Genomic DNA, 14,208 nt, shown 5'->3' on the forward strand with positions numbered 1-14,208 from the left:
CGCTCTGTGCTTGTTTGCAGGAAACTCATTTCAAACCATCTGATGCCCCTGAACTATGGGGCTATACCCTATATCGCAAGGATGACCTGACTGGGGAAAGAGCCAAAGGAGGGGTTGCTGTGTTTGTCAGTAATGTGCACCACTCCTCTGCTCTTCCCCTGGATACCGGCCTGCAAGCAGTTGCCATTGAAATTTCTGCACATCAGCGGCTTATGGTTTGTTCTCTTCATTTACCTCCACTGGATGCAGTAACTCTGAGGCTCTCACAGATCTTATCGCGCAACTCCCCCCCAACCATTTCTCCTCTTGGGAGACTTGAGGGAGACTTCAGTACCCACCATGTCTTGTGGGGCTGAACGTCTGCTTGCCATCGGGGTCGAGTTTTGGAGAGCCTCCTGACATTTCGAGAGCTGTACGTCCTAAACACTGGTACTCCAACTCATTTCTGTGGCGCTACTGGGTCATTCTCAGCCATCAACCTCTCTCTCTGCTTTCCAGCCCTCACCAGCCCTGTTCACTGGGAGGTCACTGACAACCCTCATTCCAGCGACCACTTCCCGATCCGCCTTCAGCTACTTGATGGTGTGTTGCTGGAACAGAAGCGACCAACGTGGATGGTTGGCAGGGCTAACTGGACGCTTTTCGGCCAGTTGACTGTGTTTGAACACCGTGACAGCATCCAGAAATGAGTGGATCACATCTCGCATGTGATCCATCATGCTGCTGATCTATCCATACCAACCTCTTTCGGCCCTCTTCCAAGGTGACCTGTCCCTTGGTGGACAGAAGAGTGCCATTTAGCCATCTAGGAAAGACCCTGGAATTGATGGTTAACTGTCGTCCGGTCTGGCTTTTAGAGACCAGGCAACTCCTTAGCCGCTCTCAGTGTGGATTCCGAAAGTTTCGGTCCACGGTCGACAACCTGACCCTCCTAGAAGCAGCTATTCAGCAGGCTTTCCTCTGTCAGCATCACTGTATCAGTATATTCTTTGATATCAGTCTTCTTCTTCATGTGCCGTCTCCTCTAAGAAGGTTGGCTGTCATCATGGCAATTTCTGATCTTGATTTGGCTGATCTAAGGAGTTCTGACGTTGAACAGTTGTACCAATTTTTTAAATTGTCAATCCAGGATGTCCGTCTTCTACCCCTCGTTCTCTTCCCACAAATTTTCCCTTCTAGTATTATTTGCAATATTTTGTAATTTACTCCCCTAATAACATGGCCTAAATATTGTAGCTTCCTTACTTTAATAATTTTAATTAATTCTTTTTCCTTTCCCATTCTTCTTAGGACATCTTGATTAGTAATCCTCGACACCCAACTAATTCTAAGTATTCTTCTATATGCCCACATTTCAAAAGCTTCTAAACTGTTCATGTCCTTCTTTTTCAATGTCCACGCTTCCATTCCGTATAATAATTTTGAGAATACATAGCATCTTAGCAACCTCATTTTTGTGTTTAAGCAAATGTCTCTCGAACAGAATGCATTTTTCATCTTGTTAAAGATACTTCTGGCCTGTCCTATTCTCGATTTAATTTCTTCTGAGCTTTCAATCTCCTCATTTACAATTGTTTCGAGATATTTAAATTTACGTACTTGATCGACTCTTTCCCTATTGATTGTAAGATTTTCTTGTTGGTGTGTTTTAGATATCACCATGAACTTAGTCTTGCTTACGTTAAGAGTCAAGCCAAATTCTTCACTTTTTTCTGCGACTTTGTCAAGAAGTAATTGTAGATCTTTGAGGTTTCCAGCTAGTAGTGCAGTGTCATCAGCAAACCTAACATTGTTAATGTTTAGCCCATTCACTTTAATGCCAGCTATTTCATCTGATAGAGCTGCCTGGATTATGTCTTCTGAATACATATTAAACAATAAGGGTGAGAGAACGCAACCTTGTCTCACACCCCTCTTTATTTCTATATCGTTCGATAACTCATTTTCTACCTTCACGGTTGCGGTTTGATTGTAGTAGAGGTTATATATAATGCGGATGTCTTTCTTATCAAGTGTTTTCTTTTCTAACAATTCTATGAGATGATCATGACGAACTTTGTCAAATGCTTTATTATAATCCAGGAAGCACACATATAGTGGCTGGTTAACCTCCATACATCGTTGCGCTAATGTGTTAAAAGCAAACAATGCTTCTCTTGTACCGAGGGAACTTCTAAAACCGAATTGTGTTTCACTTATACCTTCTTCTACTTTTTTGTATATTCGTTGGTGTATAACTTTTAGAAATATGTTTAAGGTGTGGCTCATTAAGCTTATTGTACGGTGATCATTACAAGTTTTGGCATTAGCCTTTTTGGGTAATGTAACAAAGGTAGATGTCAACCAATCCCTAGGAATAATTCCCGAATTATAAATATCATTAAACAATTGTACAAATATATCTATATGGTCTATTCCTATGAGTTTCAGGATGTCATTTGGTATCTTATCCGGTCCAGCGGCTTTTCCTGTCTTTGATTTGTTGATAACATGTAATATTTCTTCTTTCGATATCAGTAAGGTGTACGATATTACTTGGAGACACAGTATTCTCGTACAACTGCATCAATGGGGCTTTCGTGGCCACCTCCATATTTTCATTCAATCTTTCCTGTCTCAGCGGTTTTTGGGACCTAAGTTGGTCACACACTGTCGGATCAATTTGAGCATGAGAATGGTGTCCCCCAGGGCAGTGTTTTAAGTGTTACCCTCTGTGCCATAGCCATCAACAGTATAACATCTACAGTAAGGAGTCCAGTACGGTGCTCCTTATTTGTGGACGACTTTGCTGTTTTTTGTTCCTCCTCCAGTGTTGCAACAGTGAGCCGTCAGTTGCAACTTACAGTGCAGCGGTTAGAAAAGTGGGCTGCAAAGACGGGTCTTCAGTTTTCTACCGATAAGTGTGTTTGTGTTCATTTTACTCGTTCTCATCATCCTTTTAATTTGCCTGCTTTGCATATAGGGACAGTATACTACATTTTAGAGACATAGTGCGGTTTCTGGGCCTCATTTTTTACTTCAGATTGTCATGGTTGCCACTCCTGCGAGACTTGAAAGCCAGAACCCTGAAGGTGCTGAACATCCTCAAGTGCCTTAGTCACAGGTCTTGGGGAGTGGATAGGGTGCGTCTTCTCCAGTTTTATCGGGCTTTTATGTGTTCATGGCTGGACGATGGGTGCATGGTGTATGGGTCAGCGAGGCCCTCTTATTTGTGGATCCTTGACGCAGTCCACCATGCAGGGATTTGATTGGCCACGGGTGCTTATCAGACTAGCCCCATACCCAGCCTCAGTGCTGAGGTGGGAGAACCAGCACTTACCATCCGGCGGCAGCTCCTGTTAATGTGCCAGGCTTGTAAGTTTCTTGCAGCTCCAACCTCACCCGCTCACCATATTGTTGCTCGTCCACCTCTGGAGTGCCTTTTTTCCAACCGTCCATGAGCCTCGATGCCATTGGGGATCTGTGTGCAACGTGTGCTGGAGTCCCTCGGTGTGGAGCCCGTACAGCCCCAAATCCAGGGTTTTAACCACCTGCTTCCCTGGTTACTGGAGAGGCCCAGAGTGATTTTAGATTTAGTGCAGTACAAGAGAGATTGCACTCCTGCCACCGTTTTTAATGCAACATTTTCTGCCATTTTAGCAGAGCACCACGACTATGTAGCTGTTTCTACGGATGGGTTGAAACAGGAGGATTCTGTTGGTTGCTCTGTTTTTCCAGATCGTGTCCTCAAGGTCCGACTGTCTCAAGCACTTACTGTCTTTGGTACAGAATTGTCTGCGATCTTGCGGGCACTGGAGCAGATGAGATTCTGTTCCCGTCCTAAATTTCTTGTCTGTTATGACTCACTCAGTGCCGTTCACTCATTGCAACATTTGTATCCTGCACATAAAACAGTCCAGACCATCCAAGATGCCCTCCTCCAACTAAAATGACTGGGAGCGAAAGGGCAGATATCGCAGCCAAGGAGGCGTGTCTCGATCAGCAAGTCTTTCAGTGTGCCATCCCCTTCATGCACTTACCTCACTGTTGAGCTCACGAGTCATGCTTCGCTGGGAGAATGAGTGGCTGGAAATGACTGACAATAATTTCCGTTCAGTCAAGCCCACAACATGTGGGTGGTGTACTTCCTACCAGCCCCATAGACAGGATGAGGTTCTCCTCACTCGGCTTTGCATAGGCCACAGTCCTATGGCACATGGCTTCCTGCTCCGACGAGGGGACCCTCCAATGTGTGGTACTTGTGGCATCCAGGTCACTGTGCACCACGTTGTATTGGATTGCGTTTTATTTTCTGACCAGCGGGCCGCGACAGACTTGCCACCGGATCTGCCATCTCTTTTTGGAAATACTCAAAAGAATATGGTTCAAGTTTTAAAGTTCTGTGACGTGTCCAATGTTTTTACCAAGACTGTAGGGAAGGGTCTAAATTTGTTCACAGGATGACTGGCTCACCCATATTTTACGTAGATGGCCAGCCAGTGACAATTTCCTGTGACATCCTTGATGCTCCTTTCTGGTTTCCTTACGTTTTATTTTATTATACAGCATTTGCATCTTTTCTCGCTTTCTTTGCGTGTATGCTTCCATTTTACTAAATTTGTGCACATTTGTTTCTTTTAATGTGTGTCAGGGCTCTGATGACCTCGACGTTGAGTCCCCGTAATTCCCAAAACACACACACACACACACACACACACACACACACACACACACACACACACACACACACACACGTGCAATAATTTTCATGTTGTCGAACACACCGTGCAAATGCTGCATATTTACAGTTATCGCGCGCGCGCGATAACTGTAAATATGCAGCATTTGCACGGTGTGTTCGACAACATGAAAATTATAGTTTTCTGTTTTTCTATGACACTTATCACTCTGGTTCGTGCAAGGCCACATCTGTCCTTCAAGGCAATGGGCGTATTCAGAGTATTTGATTTTTCATTTTTCTCTAAATGTATAATGTTTTCTCAAATCCAACAATCTTTCATAAAATATTGATGATTAAGAACCTGTATTTGCAGTGAAAACCAGAATCTAGCGTGCAACAGGTAATTACAAACTAGAAGATGTGCATTTTTCTTAAAAAAATGATGTTTAAGAATGAGTTAATTACCTTATAGTTGATAAATTTTATATTCAAATGATTTAGGTATTCAAACCAGACACAAAAAATTACAGACCCCAACGTGGGAGGGGGGGGGGGGGGGGAGGGAGAAGTACACAATTGGTTAACATTCAAGTTGGGCAGTATGAGTTCTAGTGGAGAATAATTTGATAGTAGGAAAAGGAAGAGAAGGAAAAGGAGTAGATAATATGGACTGGGGAAAGGAATGAAAGAGGAAGCCACCTGGTAGAGGTGAGAGGGGGTGGGGGTGGGGGGGGGGGGGGGAGAAACAGGCGAAATACCCTCAAACTTCAAGAAGAATATAATAATTCCAATCCCAAAGAAAGCAGGTGTTGATAGATGTGAAAATTACCGAACTATCAGTTCAATAAGCCGCGGCTGCAAAATACTAACAAGAGTTCTTTACAGACGAATGGAAAAACTGGTAGAAGCTGACCTCGGGGAAGATCAGTTTGGATTCCGTAGAACTGTTGGAACACGTCAGGCAATACTGACCTTACGACTTATCTTAGAAGAAAGATTAAGGAAAGGCAAACCTACTTTTCTAGCATTTGTAGACTTAGAGAAAGCTTTTGACAATGTTGACTGGAATACTCTTTCAAATCCTGAAGGTGGCAGGGGTAAAATACAGGGAGCGAAAGGCTATTTACAATTTGTACAGAAAGTAGATGGCAGTTATAAGAATTGAGGGGCATGAGAGGGAAGCAGTGATTGGGAAGGGAGTGAGACAGGGTTGTAGCCTCTCCCCGATGTTATTCAATCTGTATATTGAGCAAGCAGTAAAGGAAACAGAAGAAAAATTCGGAGTAGGAATTAAAATCCATGGAGAAGAAATGAAAACGTTGAGGTTCGCCGATGACATTGTAATTCTGTCAGAGACGGCAAAGGACTTGGAAGAGCAGCTGAACGGAATGGACAGTGTCTTCAAAGGAGGATATAAGATGAACATCAACAAAAGCAAAATGAGGATAATGAAAGTAGTCGAATTAAATCGGGTGATGCTAAAGGAATTGGATTAGAAAATGAGACGCTTAAAGTAGCAAACGAGGTTTGCTATTTGGGGAGCAAAATAACTGATGATGGTCGAAGTAGAGGGGATATAAAACGTAGATTGGCAATGGCAAGGAAAGCGTTTCTGAAGAAGAGAAATTGTTAACATCGAGTACAGATTTAAGTGTCAAGAAGTCATTTCTGGAAGTATTTGTATGGAGTGTAGCCTTGTATGGAAGTGAAACATGGACGATAAATAGTTTGTACAAGAACAGAATAGAAGCTTTTGAAATGTGGTGCCACAGAAGAATGCTGAAGATTAGATGGGTAGATCACATAACTAATGAGGTATTGAATAGAATTGGAGAGAAGAGAAATTTGTGGGACAACTTGACTAGAAGAAGGGATCGGTTGGTAGGGCACATTTTGAGGCATCAAGGGATCACCAATTTAGTATTGGAGGGCAGCGTGGAGGATAAAATTCGTAGAGGGAGAGCAAGAGATGAATACATTAAGCAGATTCAGAAGGATGTAGGTTGCAGTAGGTACTGGGAGAGGAAGAAGCTTGCACAGGATAGAGTACTACGGAGTGCTGCATCAAACCAGTCTCAGGACTGAAGACCACAACAACAACATGCATTTACGAATGGAAATGAGTATATATTGCATTTTTGTGTGTGTAACTTACGCCTTTGATGTTGTAGTGTTTTCTCATATGTTTTCGCGAGGTGAATACGCTGATTTCTGTGACGTCAATTGTGCAAAGAGGGTTTTAGTGCACATTGATGTGTGTTCATTTAGTACTTTCTTTCTTTGGGATATTGATTTTTGGATGTGATAGTTTTCTTCTATAGTTAATTTTTGGTATAAGCTGCTGCTAGGTTTGAGGATCTGTAAGTAAGTTTATCAACGGACGTATAGGTATTCCAGGTTTGTGAACTTTATGTAATAATTTTAGGGTGGGGGCCCTTGGAATTTTTCTTTATTGTTCTTTTGATCTGTGTTTCTGTAAAAATTGTTTCTATGTTTTTCAGGGTTTTCTGTAAGTTGCTTTGGTATCAGTTTGGTGGGTCACTTCTGATGTCTGTGATGTCCATTGGTAAACTTTACTAAAGCAACATCACACTACTTAGCCAACACACACACACACACACACACACACACACACACACACACACACAAAACCAAACACCACAAACACCAAATACACTTGAAACTTGCGTGCCTCTTCCAGAGAAACACGCCACGAAGCAAATGAATACTACGCAACAATAACAACACATAATGGCGGCAAAAACTCGCCCATGTTTGAAAATTCATAGAAAGTGTGTTGTCAAACGACCATAAGTCATAGAAATCAGTGTATTCACCTCACGAAAACATAAGAGAAAACACTAAAACATCAAAGGCTTAAGTTACACAGAAAAAAAGCGATATATACTCATTTCCACTCATAAATGCATAATAAACAGCAAATTAAAAATCAAGCTTTGCTGCTTGCATATGACATGTTACAGATTGTGTAGCAGACTAGTTACCAACATAAATACCCTATAGCTTCATGTAAGGTACGTAAACTAATGCATACATCCACTCCTTCACCAATTAAGCTATAACTAGAACTTTAGACATAATGTAATAAACAACATACAGTGCATCAGGTTGTTAATATCTCACCTGTGAACTAGAACAAATGATGTATAATACTTTACAACAATTATTCACTCAAAATTGTAAATATTTTGTACCAGAAGTTTCACTAAATGTTAATGTGTACTAAAAATTTTACAGTAATAAAATAAAAAGCCCACTGTAGATAGCACAAAAAGTGCGGAAACATGTCTGGGTAAAACGAAAATGAAAAAGTGTCTTGCATAATGCGAAATTTCTATTTTCGTAGCAATTATGGACGTAAGAAGAACCGCAACACCACAAGATGATTATTGGTTGGTTAGATTTCAGTACAGTTTTCCAGTCGTAATGACATCTTTATGGGCGAGCCATAATTGGCTAGCTGATGGCCATGGATGTGGTGTTAAATACCTTTCTGTAATGTGAAAATAGTTTTCTTGCTGGTAGAGACATTTCTGTATGGAAATCTGAACAGGAAACAAGGTGTGTTAGTGTATAATTTGACCTTTATTAGGCTTTTACAGAAACACAATTCTTTCAGTCTTTTCCATTCCGTATTTTGTCTCTTGCTTTTCGGCATGAGTTACATAAAATTTTGTGATGCTTTAACTTAAAATTAAGTGCTTGTCACTGTAGTTGCTTAAGCACATTTATAAATAAATCTACAGTACTCAAAATGTTTGGTTCAGACACTCTTTTTGTGATTTGTTTGTTAATTTTGTACTGGAATTATTCCACTTAATTTCTGAGTGGTTCTGTTTAATTTCTGTATTACTTTTCAGAGGCAGAAGGCGATGAGGAAGCATCAGGGGGACAAGCGCTATCTAGAAAAGGTTTGTATCACATTTGTCGAAGACACGTTTATAATCAGTGTACGAATAACCAAATATCACATATTCTTGGCTACATTTCCCAATTTTCAAAGATAATTAAAGCTCTCAGTGGCTGGCTTTGTCATTGTTGGAAATTGATTGTTGTCACTGATGCTGGAATATTATTTTACTTACAACATTCAGCCAAATTATATTGTGATGACTGTTATTATGGAAACCAATGAATTTACATATACTACTGCAGATTATATCTAAATCTCGTATGGAAGGGTGATAGCAGCTCATCTAGCACATTGGAGTCAACAGTGCGATGCATTCCTCTATAACCTTTCACAGTATTATGCTCCCCTAACCCCTGTTCGTGTCCTCCATCTGTAGAAGCAAGTGGGATACTACTTCATATTCCTGTTAAAATAATAATTTTTTCTGTGCATTATTAATATGTTAAGTGTGTGTGTGTGTGTGTGTGTGTGTGTGTGTGTGTGTGTGTGTGTGTGTGTGTGTTGGGTTGCACGCGTGCGCGTGCCCCCGCCCCCCCTTGTGTGGATCCCAGACATGTATTTATCAGCCTGCTCATTACCAACATTTCCTGCCTCTGGAATGTTTCCTTTAATGTAACTTCGTTATTTCAAAGGGACATAAATTCATTTTTATCTTCAAACTGAGTCCGGTTGAATGTCTTATAAAATAGCTGCACACTTAGTAGAATGTACTAATAGCTTACAGTGTTAAAAGAAAAACACTGTTAGCTGTGCAAAAGTTTATTTTGCAAAAAAAATTCAATGGTCTTGTGTGACTTGTTAAAATGGTATGATAATTTTTTCAATTTTGCTGAAAATAATAATTTTTACTGTCTTGTAGTTAATATACCTGCCTCACAGGATTCATTTGCACTTAAGTTTTGGTGCCCTGAGTAGTGCACTGCAGCATGTGAGCAAACGTCATTTAGTTTTATGGTAGGAGAGTTGTGCATCAATTTTTGCCACACTTGTGATTGTCTCCCAATTTCAGACAAGCGAGCTGCCAAGAAAGCGGCAGCGAAACAGGCGCGGGTAGGGGCCGATGTCAGCAGCGGAACTACAGCGGCTGCAGCCAGTACTCTGACGCCGCCGGAAAGCCCGCCGGCGCAAACACCGGGCACATCGCAACCGGAGAGTGCTCCAGCACCACAGCAGCCGCCACCGGAGGTATCTCCGACACCGCAGCAGAGACCAGTGCCGCCTCCACAGGTGCCAAGTCCGGAGCGGGAATTCGCGCCTCCCACTCCCGGCGGCCGCGGTTACGGCAGAGGTCGGGGTCGCGCCGAGAGAGGCGGCGGAGACGGTGACGTGCGTCCCTTTTCTCCGTCACAAGAGGCTGCAGTTGGTGGCTCATCCGGTCAGTGGCAGCAACAGGGTCCTCAGCCAGGTAGAGGCAGAGGACCAGGGGAGAGAGGCAGAGGGAGAGGGAGAGGAGATGGCGGGGGCAGAGGAAGAGGTGGTCCACCGTCAGGAGATGCTTTTCCCAGTCTGGGGGCTCCCAGTGGTGTCTGGCGGCAACAGCAACCTCCCACACAGCAGGTGTCACCGACGGGACCTCCACCACCTCAACAGCAACAGCAGCCACCTCAGCAGCTGGTGCCAAAGCAACAACCGGCTCCACCTCAGCAGCCAGCACAGGCCCAGAAAGGTGAGCTACTTCGTAAATCTGTCACAAAACTGCTTCTGGAATTGCGTCCAGACTGCTATAGTCAATATATTTTGCATTTTATTTAATATCCCAGTTAAGAGGTATTCTTGACACACTTTGTTTCTGTCTGGCTCAGTTGATTGTTTTAGTCAGTCAGTATTGCAATCTGAAGGGTTCGAACATGTTTTGTTACAGTTCGTACTGTGGGTTTGCACTGTAGCCAACTAAGACTTATAGTAAATTGTGGCACAGAACAGGATGTACATGAAGTTCGGCAACACTTTTAATTATTTATTGCACAAGAACCAAACGTTGTACAGATATCATACTATGACATTTTGAAGATAAACTCTGAAAGTTTTTCTTTTATGTATTCTGCCACGGCATAGTTTGGTAATTTGCCAATAGTCAGCGCTGGCCGCAAACATGGAAAGTTCAGGTGTGGAGCGAGCTTTCTGTGTTTTGGAGTTCATGAAATGGCCTCCCCAATCACCAGATCTCAATCAGTGTGGCTTTTTTCTTTGGGGACACATTAAAGATCTGGTATATGTACCCCTTCTGCCATGTGATACACAGGAAAAATATATTAAAAAAAGATGCTGTGACTTAACAAACAAAGCGCTAGTAGATAGACACAATAGAAAACACACAAACACAGACACAAATTTCAAGCTTTCCAACCCCCGTTGCTTCATCAGGAAAGAGGGAAGGAGAGGGAATTCCAATCCCGGGAGTGGAAAGACTTACCTTAGGGGGAAAAAGGGACATGTATACACTTGCGCTCGCATGTGCACACGCGCACACATCCATCAGCACGTATACAAACACAAGCAGACATATCTAAAGGCAAAACCTACTTGTGTCTTTATATGTGCGGATGGATTGTGTGTGCGTGCGTGCATGCGTGCGCGCGTGCGCGCTAAGGTAAGTCTTTCCGCTCCCAGGATTGGAATTACTCCTTACCCTCTCCCTTAAAACCCACATCCTTTTGTCTTTCCCTCTCCCTCCCTCTTTCCTGATGAAGCAACGGTGGGTTGTGAAAGCTTGAAATTTGTGTCTGTGTTTGTGTGTTTTTTATTGTGTCTATCTACCAGCGCTTTCTCGTTTGGTAAGTCACAGCATCTTTTTTAATATATAAAAAATAGAAACATTCCACATGGAAAAAAATATATTAAAAAACAAAGATTCTGTGACTTACCGAACGAGAAAGTGCTGGTAGATACACAATAAAAAACAGATCTCTGCCCAAACTCTTTGCCTTTACATATGTCTGCCTGTGTCTGTAAATGTATGGATTTGTGTGTGTGTTTGTGTTTGTTTATGTGCGTATCAACATACCAATGCTTTCGTTTGGTAAGTTACATCATCTTTGTCTCTATCAACATACCAACACTTTCTCATTTGGTAAGTTACAGCATCGGAAACATTCCACGTGGGAAAAATATATCTAAAAACAAAGATTCTGTAACTTACCAAACGAAAGCGTTAGTACGTTGATAGAGAGAATAACAAACACACACACTAATTTCAAGCTTTCGCAACCCACGGTTGCTTCATCAGGAAAGAGGGAAGGAGAGGGAAAGACGAAAGGATGTGGGTCTTAAGGGATAGGATAAGGAGTCATTCCAATCCCGGGAGTGGAAAGACTTACCTTTGAGGGGAAAAAGGACACACACACACACACACACACACACACACACACACACACACACACACACACACACACAGCCAGACATATGTAAATGCAAAGAGGTTGGGCAGAGATGTCAGTCGAGGCAGAAGTACAGGGGCAAAGATGTTGTTGAATGACAGGTGATGTACAAGGGGGGGCAACTTGAAATTAGCTGATGTTGAGGCCTGGTGGGTAACGCGCCCCCCTCTGTCAGTCTCCGCGCCCCACCCCCTCTGTCAGTCTCCGCGCCCCACCCCCTCTGTCAGTCTCCGCGCCCCACCCCCTCTGTCAGTCTCCGCGCCCCACCCCCTCTGTCAGTCTCCGCGCCCCACCCCCTCTGTCAGTCTCCGCACCCCAGCCCCCACTCCCTCCCCCCCCCCCCTTCTGCCAGTCTCCGCACCCCAGCCCCAGCCCCCACTCCCTCCTCCCCCCCCCCCCCTCTGTCAGTCTCCGCACCCCAGCCCCCACTCCCTCCCCCCCCCCCCTCTGTCAGTCTCCGCACCCCAGCCCCACTCCCTCCCCCCCCCCTGTCAGTCTCCGCACCCCAGCCCCCACTCCCTCCCCCCCCCCCTCTGTCAGTCTCCGCACCCCAGCCCCCCCTCCCTCCCCCCCTCCCTCTGTCAGTCTCCGCACCCCAGCCCCCACTCCCTCCCTCCCCCCCCCCCCCTCTGTCAGTCTCCGCACCCCAGCCCCCACTCCCTCCCTCCCCCCCCCCCCCCCCCCTCTGTCAGTCTCCGCACCCCACTCCCCCCTCTCTCTCTGTCTCCTCGTCCCCCCTATCATCTGCCTCATCTTTTTTTTCCGTTCTCCCTCTCTGTTCATCTACTTTTCTCTCTTGGTTTGAACCTTATTCATTGGTGTTGTGAAGGTAACCTTAAATGGGAATTTGTTAAAATTAAAACAAGTTGGGTGAATTGGTTGGGAGCATTGGCAAGCAGGGGAAGGGATAGACCTCTCCATTTGCTAGATCTGTGAGGTTAGTAGCCTCAGTGACAGTGTTTTGCATGGTTGTAATTTGCAAATGGTTAGAATTACAAAGTGGGTGATCTGTTTTCGTAGTAGTATACTAGTGATAAGCAGGGAAGCCACAAATAAAACTTTTGTGTTTTCTGTTAAAACTGACTGTGATGAAGAAAAGAAGCAGCACATTTTTGTGTACACAAATTTTGTTTCTAATCATATATAAGAAGAAAAATACATAAAGTTGAAACATTTTGTGTGATGGTTTAAATGCCCAGATATTACAGTTAAAATTGACTGTTGGAAAGAAAAATAAACCACACATTTTCATGGCACAGCACAAGATTTTTTTTCTTGCAGTTAATTTTTATGGAAACATATTCAGTGTTTAAAAAAATTTACAGCCGATGTCTGTTCGTCTGAGTAATGTACAAAAGTTTGAAGTAAATAGATAAGAACTTTCTGAGAATTTTGCTTACAACATTTGCCTATAATATATATTTCATACATTTATTAAAACATATATAGTATGACCATCTAGATTTTGTTGGAGTAATTTTATTAGAGTATTGTGTAAAAATTTGATGTAAATTAGTCTAGAGTTTTCAAGAGTTTTGCTAACAAAGTTTTCCCCTTCAAATAATGTATAGGTATTTCTATGCCCATATACAAAAAAATATAGTCTATGGTTGTCTGAATCTTTGAGTATGGTGTACATGTTTGAAGTCAATTTGTCAAGAACTTTTCAAGATTTTTTTTTTTTTTTTTTTTTTTACAATGTTAACCCAAAGTATGAAGTATGTCTGTCAAAGACTTGTCGAACTTTTTGCTGACAATATTTATTTTTTTCTGTTTGTGTGTGTGTGTGTGTGTGTGTGTGTGTGTGTGATGTAAAACTTGCACAAAAAATATTGCGGAAATGGAAAGTGCTGTTAATGTGCAGTTTTCAATGAATGGATTAGTGGACAGGGGCTCTTATTCTTCGGCAATTAACAGATTTTAATAATACTTAGAAAGTATATTATAATACAAATATACCCTTTTGTATATAGAACAATGTCTGTCAAAATTAACACGTTAAAAGTAAGATAGATTAGAATATCAGTGGTGTTGTGGTATTCTAGTGCAAGTCGTTTACAAGATATCATATTTTGAAAAGTTTCCACACCAACACTTGTTTGTGCCATTCAACCTGCATTGTTGCTAGGTACAATGTTATGTTTGCTTTCATTTTGTGCTTATGTGTTCCTTGAGTGCTAATCAGTTAGTGTCTGACAATCCAAGCAGTAGGATGTGACTGGACAGTAGAATTTACC

General features: G+C 42.6%; 1 protein-coding gene across 1 annotated transcript in view; it reads left to right on the top strand.

The window, feature by feature from the left end:
• The window catches only part of LOC126419138 (protein argonaute-2), a 276,737-nt gene that overhangs the window by 56,474 nt on the left and 206,055 nt on the right, over window positions 1-14,208 (top strand). The window contains exons 4-5 of the mRNA XM_050086246.1: window positions 8,542-8,592; window positions 9,604-10,260. Of these exons, the coding sequence (XP_049942203.1) occupies window positions 8,542-8,592; window positions 9,604-10,260 (708 nt within the window). The remainder of the gene's footprint in view (window positions 1-8,541; window positions 8,593-9,603; window positions 10,261-14,208) is intronic.

Source organism: Schistocerca serialis, chromosome 9, assembly GCF_023864345.2.
Source record: "Schistocerca serialis cubense isolate TAMUIC-IGC-003099 chromosome 9, iqSchSeri2.2, whole genome shotgun sequence".
NCBI classification, from domain to species: domain Eukaryota; kingdom Metazoa; phylum Arthropoda; class Insecta; order Orthoptera; family Acrididae; genus Schistocerca; species Schistocerca serialis.